We start from the raw sequence: 14,937 nt of genomic DNA on the forward strand, positions 1-14,937 counted from the left end.
ACAAGCTCATTTTTGATGGGGAATGAATGCAGCAGAGTGATGCCATCGTTACTTCAACAGCTGCACTTCATCGAAGACCTGCCTGGGTACGGGTGGTGGTGTGGCTTCGCCAGGCTGAGTCTGTACATAAATCACTTCCACCAGGAGGTCTTAAATGCTGTCATTCATTTATTTATTCAGCAAATGCATCTCACTCTAATCTCCTTCTAGTCTTTTAACAATATACCCATTTTTTTATAAAGCTGTAACGAGTTTAGAAGATGACTTGCCTATCTCATCACCAGCCTGCCCAAACCCAACCACATACATATTCTACCACTGCTCAGCGCAATGTTCAATGAAAAAGCACACAAAATTAATGTTCCCCGCGCTGCTGAGCTGATTAAAGATTCAACTGAGATGAGAGAGAAAGCCCAGGGCCCAGCGTGGTTTCCTGTGCACCTATAAATAGCTGTTTGATATGGTTTGGGTTGGTACCAGCTCTGGCCTCCATTTGCCTCGTGCTGGTGGGAATGGGACTGATGGCAAAACGTGTCCCCCTTGGAGCAAGAGCTTTTGAAACACAGATAGGGTGCTCCTGCTAAATTAACTGACGCTAATGAGGGTTTGCCATTTGCTGCAGTGGGAGAAGGGCCACCGGATACCTGCCAGAGGAGGGGTCCCATTGGGGTCACCCCCCGTGGGCCACCAGCAGGTGAACCTCTTTATTCACCTGTTGGTCTCTCTGACTTTGCTGAATGACATATGAAATCGAGGAATGTTTCCAAAATGCTCTAAAAGAAAAGAACAGACATAAAGATGCTATTTACTTGCTTCGGTCCAACAGCGGGACATTAGGGAACAGCCTCGCCCCCGCTGTGGGTGGGTTGGGTGGGCGTCCCCAGCACCAGTGGCACTCCTGGTCCCCCGCTGCAAACCCAAGCACGCTGTGACATCTAGTGGCAAGTTACCCCGAGAGCCCAGAGAAAGCTGCTTTTGGTAGGTCTTCCCACAGTCCCTGTACAACCGGCCACAGACACGTCTGCTTTAGTACACACTCTTCAGACTCATCTTTATGCATAATTGTATATTTAGGTGTAACGGCGAGTATGACGGCTATTTCTGCTTAGGCCAAGAAGCGCTGGGGAAAGGGTCGGTATATCCACCTCGGCAGACAGCTCTCATCTTCCTTGCACTAGGTGGGAAGGTCCTGTCCTCCTCCCGTCCCAGGTAGCCATCGAGTGAACCGCTCTGCCGGCATCACCTCCAGAGCCACGGCTGCAGCTGCACAGTGGCACAGGAGCTAGATGGGGTTGGAGACAAGCTCGGCCACTTGCTATTTGATACGGCTTCCAATCCGTGTCCCCCAGCAGCAACCAGTGGTGGTGTTTGACCAGCTCAGGTGGCCCTACCAACATTTCCCAGAAGCCGAAGGCACTAACAGCCTGTGTGCAGCCGGAGCGGCAGAGCAGCGGCCATGGCACCATGTAACCTTATTGCACATTCACCTCCACCTCCTTCCCGTCCTTTGGCAAGGTTTATTTAATATTTCACCCTGTTTTTCAGGCTTTGTTTGATTTCATGCACCATCATCAGTGACATATTCCATATTAGCTTGAATAATGATACAGAAATTAAATCAATAGGCTTTGCCTAACAAATAGAAAGGCCCCATCATACAAGGCCAAGTAACATGAGCGAGGGATGTCACCTGATTACTGTGCTGCTTTGTGAAAGAAGGGAGGAACAATGACCAAACACAAGGAGTAAAACTGAGAAAAAAAGGTCAAATTTCAAGAGGATCCTCGTTCTTGTGTGAGCGTTCAGAGCTGGGAAGGAAGCGGGAAGCTGCTGTGCAGTACATGAGTACTTACCTCTTCACATAACCACCCTCTGTGCACCCACCACAAACCTCTCTCCCTGCAAATGCCCCGCTCATGCCCCATTTCTGGAAAATAAAGGAAGCAGCAGCAAGGTCTGCAGTACCACAGCCCTGGGAAGCTGAAACCAGGGTGGCCAGCATCAACCCTACTTCAGATGCTGAAGGTCGCTGAACCAAGCTGAGACCCACAAGTGGTCCCCAGGCTCCAGCAGCCAGAAGATGTCAGGCACCACAGTAAAATCCTACCGAGCTGTCAGCAGGGCCTTTCCTTTGTCTTTTGCCTTTCATAAAGCTTTGTTTTAATGCATAAAACAGCTACTTATTTGATATTATTTATTCACCAGAGATGCCAAGTTCCCTTCCCACACCAGCATGCCTTCCGAGAGCTCCAGGTCCTGCCTCTTCCCAGGAGCATTGAGGGAAACGGGAGGAGGCAGCGGAGGGATGGGTACAGCGCGCAGTGTGTGCGCTCAGCCCCTGTTGCACGGGTCTTGCCAGACCACGAAAGCCAGGTTTTTGGCAGATATCAGATAATGCCTACCCTGGAAGCGTTTCTAAAAGGTGGACTTCAGAAGCTGGAATGGCAAATGTATACCAAAAAGAACAGCAATCCACATGAAAATGCTTCCAAAACAACCTCCCTGTCTCTTGATAGCTCTCTGACCACGGGACGAGTGCTGGGGACCGGGGGGTCCCCCTGCTCATGGCCGGCACCACTGACCCCAGCAGCCTCACGATCCCTTGGGGGGCCTTTGCAGCACCCCCGCAGGTTTCCCCACCGCCGCACACCCCGAACGGGTACTGCCAGGACCCGGGTCACCCCACTGCCCGCCTCAGGCTTGTGCTTCGTGCCGAGCACTTCTGCTGGCCGTACAAGCAGCTCTCGCCAGTGAGTGCAACTCATAGCAGAGCAGAGAGAGGGTGGCTTCGCCCTGCCCGGTGCCCCTGTGGCACAACAGCCGTCGGGCCAAGGTGGGTCTTTCCCTGCCGCTGGGCACGGCAGGGCCAGCGGCTCGGCCCCTCCTGCCCTCCAGCCGGCATCCCTCTGGGTCGCTTCCCACCGCATTTGTTGTATCAGCACTCAAGTGCATAATGTTCTTCTGGTGAGTATCTGGCAACGTAACCCATTCTCCTCTTATGACTTTTAGCTTATGTCAACAATTTATTCATTTCCAAAAGGCAAGCAATTTTCCACCTTAAAAAAATACACCTTTTCCACTGCCTTCAAGACCTGTGTGTACCAATGGATGGATGCTCAGCCCTGGCCTCAAATGCAGCAAACTAATTGTGTTTCTTCTTAGCTCTTGTGCTTGGCACATTGCCAGGGTGACGCAAAGCAATGAGAAATAAATTGACTCAAAACTTGGCCAGAGAGCATCAGCAAACAGAGGGTTGAAAACTCAGCTTGATTTATTTTATAGAGAGGCAAAGGACAAAAAATGCAGTGTTATTCCCAGTTGTGGTCCTGGCAAACAGTCCTCAAAGCCCATGCGAGAGCAGAGCTGCCGGCAAGGCTGGGCAGCCGTGGCCCCGGTGGCTGTCTGTCAGGGGAGCGTTGCTGGGAAGGGACAACATGACACTAATTCATTTTCTGAAAAACAGTCACTGTAACACTTCCATCTCCTGCCCAGAGAACACAAAATGTTTTACACGGAGCAATAAAATAAAAGCCACCATCTGACATGTAGACACTTAATACCCTCCTACAGATCCATCAGAGTTACTGTAGGATTTTTTCAGCGTTACAAAGCAAGCCTTTGGCAAAGGCAGGAGCTAAAGCTGGCCCAGCTGATGGCCAGAGCAATGCCGGGATTGCCCCAGCACAGGGGCACCAGCTCCCTCAGGCTGGGGGTGCTGCCGAGGGGCTCCAGCCCTGCCAAAGTTACCTGGGCGCAGCAGGAGCGAGGCGGGAGAGCAACCGAGCGGGCTGAGACAGCAAACACGCTCGACCCGTACCCAAAAACCTCCTCCCGCTCTGCGGAGGACGAGGGAAGACCCAGAAGCGCAGCGAAGCCTGGAGCAGCACCCGCTGCCCCTCTCCAGCCCCGGGTCGCGCCGGGACAGCCACCCTGCTGCTGCAGGCTCGTGGCACCCACCCCGAGGGGCTTCCTTCCCCACCTAAATGGCAGATGAATTCTGCCATCACTTTTCAGGAGGAGGCATCAGCGCTCGGGGTGACTTTGCCGCCGATGCTGACGTTTTCCCAAGGGCTGACATTCTTTCCCCACCAACCACGCACCGCTGCCGCTTTCCCGGCTCCCGTGCTGCCCGCCACCCCACTCCGTCCCCTGTGGAAATCCTTCCCCTGCCCCGGCTGTACACGCGCAGGCAGGGACAAGACCCCAGTGGCAACCACTAAGGGTCCTGGCCATCCCGGCGAGGAGCCTCCGGTGCCCTCTCCTGCTGCCCTCCCTGCCCTGGGCTGACACTCAGGGTGAGACACAGGATTTTTGTATCTAACAAACTAAACCCTCCATTTCTTGGCCAGCACGTGCTGGAATTTCATGACTAACCACGCGTGAGACCTATAGCAAAATAAACCACACCCACCCACGTACTGATAGTCATGCATACCCCCCAGAAGGACTTTCCAGTCCTCCCAAACCCAGCAGGAGGCCGGGTTGCCGCAGCCGTGTCCCCAGGACCGTGCCCGAACCGTGCCCGAACCGTGCCCTGCGCTCCCCGGCCCGGCTGCAGCAGCGCAGGTAGCTGCTACCCTCTAGAGGAGAGAGCTCTGCCCAGCACGAAACCCTTCCGAGAGAGATCGGGCTTTGCTGGGGCGTTAAGTGCCCCGTGTGTGACTTTCAGATGGTAAAGCATTAGATTTTAAAATTTCCGACACCTACTTTTTTTCCCCCCCCTAAATCCCAAACAAAATTTATCACTGTAAAACTGTTTTCTGTCTAAACAAGCCCAAACAGAAGCAGCACATCCCAGGAGGGAACAGCCAGACCCACACCTTTGCCATTCCATCCCCCAAAACAGCTCACGCCCTGTTTCCTGGTAATAACGTTCGAGAAATAGAATAATCCAGGAAAGAAAATAAACCTCCTCCTACCTTCCATGGGGAGAGTGAACTGCGACGTATCACTGTCCTGTGCAGAAGTTATTCCCGTGTCCCTGCAAGCGAGCAAGTCCTGCCCGGGGCAACTGAACTCCAACCCCGTCTGCTCGGCTTTAAGCAGGACTGCCGAGATCCCACCCAGGACGGGGTGGAGAATCCTCCCTGGGAAAGAGCAGCTCGGTCACAGCTCCCTCCAGCCACTCTTCGCATCTCGGCAGGGCTCTGACATGCCGTTTCCTTTCTCTTGCCCTTGGTATTCAGCAGCAGCCCCTTCCACTGCCGTCTCACATCAGCATCTACAACCGAGTTTGCAACGGGGATTGAGTTTGACAGTGCCAAAGGTGTGGGTGGCAAGAAATACCGTCAGGACATAAATGCAGGATACATATAGTTTAAATCAGCTGCAGGACAGAGACGAATGAAACGCGCGGAGGTACTCGAAGCTCTACAGTTACGACAGCGAGAAATCCTCGATAAACTGGAGCGTGGCCCAGCTGAATGAGCTCAGCGCAAAGCACATTGCTGAGCGCTATTATGCGGACACCACCCCTGACACTCTGCTCTAGTTTTGCCAGAGGTGATGGGAAAAGCATGCTAAACCTAGTGCTTTTACACTGAAACTCTTTCACACAGCGAAGGTTATTTTCTATAAAAAAAATATCTCTATCGAATTCTTTCTGGCTGGAGAAGAGCCAGCTGATCACGGTTTGAACTTATTCCGCAACGACCGGTCCGTACGGTGCGGGTGGCCAGGCGCTGCTGCCCACGGGCAGCGGGCTCACGGCGGGGTGGGCTGCAGGAGGGCAGATGCAAGCGGGTGCGAGGGCAGCACCCACCTCCACGCCAACCCACCTGAGTGCTGGGCGGTTTGGGGTTCCCTTGGGTTTTCAGGCAGGTAAAGACTGGAGGATGCTAGCAGCATATTTGGGCTTTCCTGTGTTTATTGCCCACCATGTGCATTTGTTCAGTTTTGGACCCGTTCCCTCCTCATTTGAGACCGAACTGCCCAGCACCAGGCAGTTCCCACAGACCCAGGGAGAGCAGCCGATCCCTGGCTCGCACTGCCACAGCTCACGTAGGGGAAATTTAAATTTATAAGTACAGTAGAGAGATGGAGAAACCAGGTAGCATACGACAGCAGAGATCACTGCCATTATTGCTAGGAGACCAGAGCTGATCCCTGCTCTCTGTTTTCAGCTCCTCACAGCACACAACGGACGCCTGACTGGGCACCAGCGCTCATTACTGATTAACTCTGTGCCACGCAGTCTCGCACCAGGTAACGAGGTTAAGCACTAATGAAGGAAAATGCAAAAATGTTCCAGGTCCTCGTGGCTGCCAGACATGTATAGCAAACTGAAATAACTCCTGATGAGGTTTCTAGTTGGAACACGCTTCTACATCATTTGTGGAGGGAGACATCCAGACTTAGGTCCTGGTTACCCTGACCGGGATGTGGTTAGGATAGCCACATGCTTTAAGAAGGTACGCTGGTGTGATGAGAACAGAAACTAGCTTTTAAATGTTTCTGAAATAGGATGGCTGAAAGAACAGTCTTTTCTGACTCCAGAAATCAGAGGAAATGGAGACACAAGCCTCAGACAGGGCTCCTTTCAGGAAAGGGGCCCAGAAGACCCTGTTACCCCAGTTGACTGGGGGTGGCACTGCCTGGAGAAGGCAGCGCTCTGCAGGACGTGGGTAACTGCACCACTGAACCCAATACATGCAGTGATACAGAAAAGCGAATAATTACCCTTCAGAAGAGGAGCAGAACCAAAGCTGAGCTTTGTCCCACCGCCCCAGGCTGCTCCCTGCTGCCACGCTGGGCTTCTCACACAGCTCTGGGGCTTTCCAAGTCACATCTCCCGCACTCTCGCACAATTAGCACTAAACGGAGGAGACCTGGCACCGCTGACCCGCTGGGGCCGGGGCGGCAGGACACCGGCGCCGTGTCTGACGCGTTGGGTCTCTTCTAGCCAGCCCCCCGTTCCTGCAGAACCGGAGGGGACCTGCGCCTACGTGCGACGCCTGCGCCTGCTCCCCGGAGGCGGCCTGACCCCGGCTTCCTTCCCAGCCTCTCTGAACTCCCAGGCCCTCGGAGGAATAGCACAGCGATATTTTTAGCCTGTTTACAAAGACAAAGCAGTACATTTCTGCGCGGCTTGCAGCGAGCGAGCACAAGTTGTGTAGTCGGTGGGTCGCAGCAACGTGGAGGTGGTTTGCCAGGGTAGATGCTGGCATCGGAGAAGGAAAGAGAACCAGAAAGAGCACCTGGAGAATGTGGCTATTTTGCCTTTCCTTTAATAAACTTTTCTTCTTCTGCGGCTCCTCTGAGTGCCAAGAGTTTCAGCCTCCCCCCGCCAGCGACCCGGCTCTGCAGGAGCAGCAGCGCGGGAGCACCACGGGCTCCTGCTGCTCCCCTCTGCCATTGCTGGAGACCGTGAGGCCAGGAGGAACCTCAGGGATCCAGTCGCTGGATCTTTTACATGGTCCCCGGCGAGAGCATCACCCACCTTACCAATTTCTTTCTTGAACTGCAATGCTTGGGCTAAGCACAGCAGCCCAGGAGCAATAGGAACAGTTGTCAGAAAAGTAACCAGCCTTCTTCGGCTCCTCGTTACAGTCGCCTGGAGTTTGTGCACACAAGTCACGTTAGCGTTCTGGCCACCCTGTCACATGCGGAGCAGATATCATCTTCCCCTTTCTTTGCAGACATTTTCAGGGTCACTGATGCCCATATCCTTACATCTTAAATACTTTTTAATTGGAGCAGTATTGTCATATATGTTGTTTGCACACAGGTGTGCTTCTGTAGCCTTGGAGTCCCTGCACCTCTGCATCTGGCCAGTCCTGGGTAGAGGACACCAGGTAGGTGCCTCCTGGTCTGGTTCAGTACAAATGTACTAAAGCTCATGCTTTACATTCAACACCAGCAAATGCCATTTGCCCTTCTCCCAACACTTGTAAGCGTTAAGTTTTTGTTCCAGTTAGGAGGTTTTGGTGTGGACAATGTTATAGTTGCTTCACCAAATGCCCCTTCAGCCCCGCAACATCTGCCCGTGTTGCAAGGCATCGGGATTGCGCGTGGCAAAGCACGGGCTGATGTTCATCGTGCTTCCCTGCTGCCCCCGGCCTCAGACCATGGTAACGAAGGGTGTCCCCGGGCTTCCAGCCAGGCACACACCAGACCTGCTCTGCTCTGCGACCAGGAGGAGGCTCAGCCCAGTTAGCCATCGCTCGCTCTTCTTCACAGAAGGCGGCGGTCAAGCAGAGAAGCAGTTTGTATTGGAGCTCTTGCATCTGGAGCAGGGTAGTAAATACTGCCCAGGGCTCTGTCCCCTGTACTTAGATAAACCGTGTCTGTGCTGCTTTCTCACAGCCCAGCGTAACTCGCATGCAACTGTCTGTTCTGGAAGGTCGCCCTGGTCAAAACGAGTCAACACAAGATGTTTCATCTCAGAGCGGGGCTGTGTGCTCACACACGAGCCCAGCAGGGGCCGGGCTATGGGCGGCTGGTACGTATGGGTGGGGAAAGGATATCTCGGAAGGAGGCTTGAGCCAACGCAAGTCTCTGGCAGTGACTGCAAGACTAGAAAGGGGGGAAAATCTCAACCCGTATGGGGCCAAATCACGCTAGATTCCCCAAAAAAAGATACGTTTGGAGGGCCTGGCCCTAATGCTTTTGCAGGGAGAGCTGAGCAGGTCACAGGTGCATGGTGCTGTGCTGAGGTGAGCAGGAGCAGCGTGGGCTCAGCCCGGGGGGGAGCGTCTCTCCCCACTTGCTCAGCCGCCCACGGCAGAGCTCTGCGCTGCTGGGAGGGGGGCAGTGACCTGGCTGAGCAGGGGGACAGCCTTGTCCCCTTCCCAGGTATGGCTGGCTGCCTCCTGCGGCCCCCCGGGCATCTCCAGCCCAGGCCAGGTCTCACCTCCCCGCTGCTCCCACCGGGCACGTTCAGGACTCCACATTAGGGCTCTTCAGCAACGTGCTGCCTACCGAGCTGCCGGCACAGCGAAAAACACCGTTCTTACCCGCTCTGCTTTGTACAGACGAGGCAGGAGAAGAGAGCACCAGGTCACAATGTAAACCGAAAGCCTGCGGTGACCTCCCTTGAAGACAAAGCAACCGGGGGACAGGTCTGGGGCAGGTACGGCTGCAGGAAAGGGAGGCAGCAGGGCACAAACCGGAGGGAGCCCTCCCCTCCAGCCAGAGCTGCCTCCCGGTCACCAGCCAGCAGTGGGCAGGGATGTAGCACGGGCTACGGCATGCTTCATTTTTTCTGGATTACGTACGGCTTTGCTGGTCGTTGGGCAGAAGGGGAGGGACCGCTGTCTCCCTGGGTGCTTGTGACAACACTGCAAAATAATGGTTGAAACAATTGGCGTTCTGAAAAAAGCCCCTAACAGACCAGGGCAGGAGAGACAAGGGGAGCACCTGCCCCCCCTCCCTACCCCTTTTCCAGCGTGGTGGATGGGTGTCTCGGTCCCTCTGCTCCTGTGAGCCCCGGGGGAGCTGCCTGGGAGACCCCGGGCACGGAGCAGAACCTGCCATCCAGGGAAAAAGAGAGGAGCCGGCCCCAAACAGACTGCTAAGTCTTTACTTCCCAGCCCTTCGTACTATGCAGCAGTTGGGCTGGCACGAAGTGATTTGCTTCAAAAGGCTCTGGCTTGTTTCCCCCTCGAAAGCTCTCGGTGTGGTTTCTATTATGTCCCAAAATAGAAACAAATAGTTGACAGTGCGGTTCACTGCAAGAGTTTCTTCCCTTTCCAAATGCAGCCCAGACCTCAAGGTGCAGCGGCGGGATGCCAGGACCAAAGGTGGCTCTGAACGAGGTGTCACTCAGTGCACCGAGTGACTGCAGCGCTTGGAATCCCGCTGGGCTCTCACTCTTGCTGGGGGACCCCTACGGCCGTCCTCGCTGTAACACCCCGAGCCTGGGGGTGCTGGGGGATGCAGCCACTGGGAAGGGCTTGCACAGCTCCCTGTCCAGGGACCCAGCGAAGAGCAGGTCTGATATACCATTCTTGGGGCTTTGTTTTCTTCTTCTCCTCTGCATTGACTCGGAAATACAAGTGCACTGAAGAGTATGCTAATTTCTTCATTGGAAAGACTTATCACAACATTGTTTTTAGAGAATAGATGCAATAATATTAGGCAGAAGAAAATGTACCTTTTGCTCTACTGAATACGGTTGCTTTCTTGGTGTTAAGCTTTGGTTTTAACACCATTAAGTAGAAGAACTAACGATATCTCAGGCATGATTGAACTCGGTCACAATAACTTATAATGCCTCTGGTTTTGTACAGAAAACAATACAATTAGAGTGTGAAGAATTACTTTGACAAAGCAAGCAGTTTGTCATGCCTAATTTTCCCCCGTCTTTCGGTAATATAAGTCTATCAAACACACTGTATTAAAAATAATTTTTCTCCTCTGATAAATAACAGATCATATTTAATATCTACAGAAACTTCAGCTCTAACCCCTATCACCAACAACAGCATGCGTACCAGCACAGCCCTCGGGGCGAAGGCCCGTGCTTCTGGGGCACGTGCAAACAGCAGCGGGGAACAGCTTCGGCCAAAGGAATTGCCAGAACTGCTGTCGTCAAAGGCCCAATAGCATTAAAATACCTTAAAGAGCAGAGGTCCAGATTGCCAAAAACCCATTAGCTTGTATTTGGAATAAGAGATGATCTCTATGGGTTTTTGAGATAGCTATAGCTTGGGTTTTCATGTACCACCTAAATTGTGTTACCCTGGGAAGGGATAGGCTGAGTTCAATCAGAGGTATGCACTTTTTCATAGGAAACTATTGAAAGAGTCTCTATTTGTTGAAGTGATATTTTCTAAAGTAAAAAATATTTTGATATGCCATTTCTCTCAATATCTGTGTGTGCATGTGTGTGTAAATATTTTCCAATTAATATCAGGACTACTATTTTGCAACTTTTTTCTGAGAAACCCAGAATTGCAATAAACTGTAGTCCTGAAGGCTGACCTTTGTGATATGCTCCGGGACCAGAAGTGTGACTTTGTGCCTTTCCACCACCCGAGGACAGAAGGGATAACACAAACCTCCCTGAGAAACAGCAAATGCCGGAACTCTGAGCTCCTCAAAAGGCTTCTTAATCGTGCTGAACCTTAGTCGTACTGTCTGGAAGAGTTGCAATTTAAGTTCTGGCTATTGTTTTGGAGAAGAAAGAGACCATCCATCTGGCAGAATTTGTGTTACTTCTGCTCCTCGGTTACAGTCATGCTTGATACTCGTACTGACGAACACATCTTGTACGTACACGTGATAAACTCCTCGCCGCTTCCAATGGACTGTAACGCTAGCCTGGAGTGACGGGCTCCACAACTGCGAGCAGTGACGATGGTTTGGTGCTCCCGTTCAGTCCAGCTCAAACGCCTTGCTGCTCTAATGCCAGTCATGACCAGCCCACGCAAATTAAAGCTAGGATTTTCAAAGCGGCTTGAGGACCTCGGCATCCCCTGAATCATAGATCTTACACGCAAATACAATTTCCAATGTCTTATTCCTCCACTGAAAGTCCCCAGTTGATCTGACAGCCTCTTTGCCTCCATCCTACAGGAGGAGCACAGGGCACCTCACTTGCAGCATCAATACACTTCCAAACTAAAACTTAAGTTCAGCCCAAAGAATAACTTGCTGCTTGTTTTGAAAGAGGAACAGGGATGTTTCCAATAACAGTTAAGCCCCTTGGCACCTCTGAAAGGTCTTCTTATAAAGCGTGAAGTGCCTTTAGGCTCAAGGGAGAAAAGAAATATCTCAGTTTGGTGGTTGCTGCTTCGGCTTATTTTGAACACAGTCTTGGGGCCAGAGAGAGGGATGCACCGCTGGCAAGAGAATGGCAGGTTGCCAGTTGGAAAACTGCTACAAAATCTCCTGTCTCTGCAAGCTGAATGCAAGCCACAGGTGGAAAGAGCTCTGTGCAACACACCGAACTCCTAAAAAAATGTTCTAGAAAGCCATTTTTCAGTAACTAGAACATTTATTACTCTTGTCCTGCCTGGGATGCTGCCAGCTCCCTGCTGGGGACTGGGACCGCGCGTCAGAGAAGAGGACGCACTTTGTTTGCGAGCGCAGCGTTGCCGCCGTGGTACGCAGCGCAGGGTCCCGGCACAGTCCCGGAGCCCGCTGCCCCCGGGCTGCCGTCGGCCCCGCACACGGGCCGGCTGCCCGGGGCTCCGCTCCGAGCGCGGTCGCTCTTGCTAACGCGCAGCCCGGGAGCTCGGAGCGTAAGACTTGTGGATGGGTAGCTGGACAGATCGAGCTGTTATTTCTGGCATCGTACAAAGGCTTCCTGAAAAACCGTGCAGGTTCGAGTTCACATCTTCCTGTAAATACCAAAAATCAAGAGGAGCCCAGAACTGACCCTCAGCCTTGTCAGTTCGGGCGGATTCCCTGAGCAGCAGCCACCCCCGAATCCCGCATTGCCCCAACCACGCCAGCTCCAGACTTCCAATAACATCAGGGAGAAGAAGAAGATGACAAGAAACCTTTAGAAAATGGGCTTTGTAGCAGGCATTCTTAAGAGCTTTCCAGTTATGCTTTGGCTTTTAGATACCAATTACACTTTGAGAAACACCAAGGAGATACCAGAGGTGCTGATGTTAAGAAGTGAAATGGGAAAGTTGGATGATCAGTCCCCTGAAGGTGGGGTCAGGCTCTCGGATCCCAGACACCCTCTAGGACCAATCTAGTGTTGTTGGTTTAATTTTTTAAAGACAAGTCAATGTTAAAGTCAGTAAGAACAATCTGGTGTTATTTATTTGTTTTTAAGGACAAGACAACATGAATGTAAAAATCTGGATTTAGCCAGGGAAACAAACTATTTTTGAGTATTTCTGCCATGCATTTGCATCTGTCAAGATCAAGAAGTTCTCAGTTCCAGCCAAAGAAAACATAATGTAAATTTTTTGTCTAACAGTTGCAAGGGGCTGTTTCCATATGCTTTCACTATGCAGTATACCAGAAACCTTCCTGCAAAGCACAGGCACTAGACAAGCCTCTCAGGGGTGTAACCACGCATGTTCCCAGGTAATACTTGGCACCAAACCCACCTGCCTGCTCCCCCTAGGACTTGCCCGCTTCCTGGCAGCGCTGACCAAGCAGGGCTGCAGCACAGCTCCGGCAAGCATTAAACGGCGTGAAATCCAGGGACCTTGGAGTAACAAAGGTTAGTTCTTGATCTAAACTCCTCATGGTATGATCAGAGCAGCCTCAGATTTTGTGCAAATATGCAGAAGAGTTGGGCAGCTGAGATCTAAAGTCGAAAGCTGACCTTCCCCACATGCTAGGGGCTGGCTTGCCCCAGGCTTTGGTTTAGCCTCGTGGCCCTAATAGTGTGATATCCGTTGCGGAGTACCAACAGAACAAGCCTGATCAGATCTTTGCTCTGCCTTCACACGGGTCCTCGGGATGTCTGTCCTTAACCTTGGTATTGCTCTGACAGGCACAGGTTTCCAGACTGAGAGGATCAAATTGGAGTTTTCATGCTTCACTTGTTTAACTCAAGCTACTCCCCACTACCTACTCTCTTATTTTTGCCGAAGTTGTTCATTAGTGTCCTTTTGAACATCAGCAACACCCAAGAGCATAACGGCAACAAATGGCAGAAGGAAGAAAATATGAACTGGAACAGGAGTTCCCTATTCAGCCTTCAATCAAATTAGCTCCTACTGCAGTCAGTGCAGGCAAAAGCTGAGTAATGGATTTTTTCTTTTACCACCTGTCCACTAAAAGCTTTGGAGTTCACCTTAAAAATAACCTCAGCACTGCCTTCCAGTGCTGCGCTCCCCGCAATAGTTCTTAACAGGACATGGCAATACTATGTGCACTCAGAGATGCTCTGGAAAGGTTTAGCTCCATCACACCTGGGTTTTTCCAGAACTTCTGTATTGACTTCACTCTGAAAATCTGCCACATCTGAAATCAAAGCCCTGGAAGAAACTCCTTGTATTCACCCACCAAGTATTCCTCGCTGCTCCCAACAGCATATGTATTTTTACCACAATATACCAGGCTTAAGCCCCCAAAGCTCCTTCCAGCAACACTGCTGTTCTGGAAGGAGGTTTTATTTAGCATGCGTTTCATAAGCACAGATTTCATCCTGCCATGCAAAGCTTACATTTCCCCCCCAAGCAACAGGCCAGCAGCATGTTATAGTCTGTGCACTAACTAGTTTCTCAGAACATGAATTTTTGGTATATTCTCCTGAGCTCTTTATGCATCATTACCCAAAAGCTGGTATCTAAGGGAATATTTCTTTGTTTACTCCTTCAGGCTTATTTCTGGGCTTGTCCTCACAACTGCTTGTGATCACACAGCTCTAAGCATTACTCGTGCGCCTTGAGAAGAGGCTGTCAGGCACTGCGCCTTCGGTCACAGTGCCCAACTGGACCGACACTGTCATAATTTAAAACGTCTACAAAACTCCAGCCAACAAACAAGCAGAGCTATTGAAAGTTAGAAATCAAATTCTAGATAAATCTGCAAATTTGCAGCTCTATATAGAAGCCAGCAGTTCAAAAAACCCACTTGCTCCCACAAGCGAAAAAAGCAGCCCAGGCGAAGGCAAGTACTCTGGTGCGACACACCAGCACGACACGCAGTGCAGCCACATTAAAAGGAGCATGCTTGCCAAAAAAGCAGAGGTATTTTCGTTCCTCGATCAAGGCCGTAGCCCTGATGCTCAGTTCACACCGGCACGGGATTAAATATGCCTTTGGACTGACCTGCGAGGCGTTTTTCCCTTGCGCTCTTCCAGAAGCAGTCCCATGCCTTGCTGGTGGAGCCCCTGGGCTGGTGGCTGAGGCATCGCCTCAGGGGGGGCTTCCCCGGCACCTCCATCCTCGCCCCGACCCACTCAGCGTCTCGGAGAGAAACTGCAGCGCGTTAGGACCGCAGCAAAGCCGTTCTCCCAGCTTTTGCCTCTTAAGCTGGACCGGCAAAGTTTCTGCCCAGGAGAAGTCCGCAGGTAGTTGGTGA

At 51.9% G+C, this 14,937-nt stretch overlaps 1 protein-coding gene across 2 annotated transcripts in view; it reads right to left on the bottom strand.

Annotated features, from left to right (window-relative positions):
- LOC142044479 (rho GTPase-activating protein 7-like) overlaps positions 1–14,702 on the bottom strand; it is a 63,769-nt gene extending 49,067 nt beyond the window's left edge. Inside the window, exons 1-2 of one of the 2 annotated variants that reach the window (XM_075057013.1) lie at positions 14,685–14,702; positions 4,920–5,221 (exon numbers count right to left, since the gene is read on the bottom strand). In XM_075057013.1, coding sequence (XP_074913114.1) covers positions 4,920–4,926 — 7 coding nt within the window. In that variant the 5' untranslated portion in view covers positions 4,927–5,221; positions 14,685–14,702. Of the gene's footprint in view, positions 1–4,919; positions 5,299–14,684 lie in introns of those variants that run through there. The other variant, XM_075057011.1, reaches the window with a different exon arrangement.
- Between the last annotated feature and the right edge of the window lie 235 nt (positions 14,703–14,937).

This window comes from Buteo buteo, chromosome 24 (genome assembly GCF_964188355.1).
Source record: "Buteo buteo chromosome 24, bButBut1.hap1.1, whole genome shotgun sequence".
NCBI lineage: Eukaryota > Metazoa > Chordata > Aves > Accipitriformes > Accipitridae > Buteo > Buteo buteo.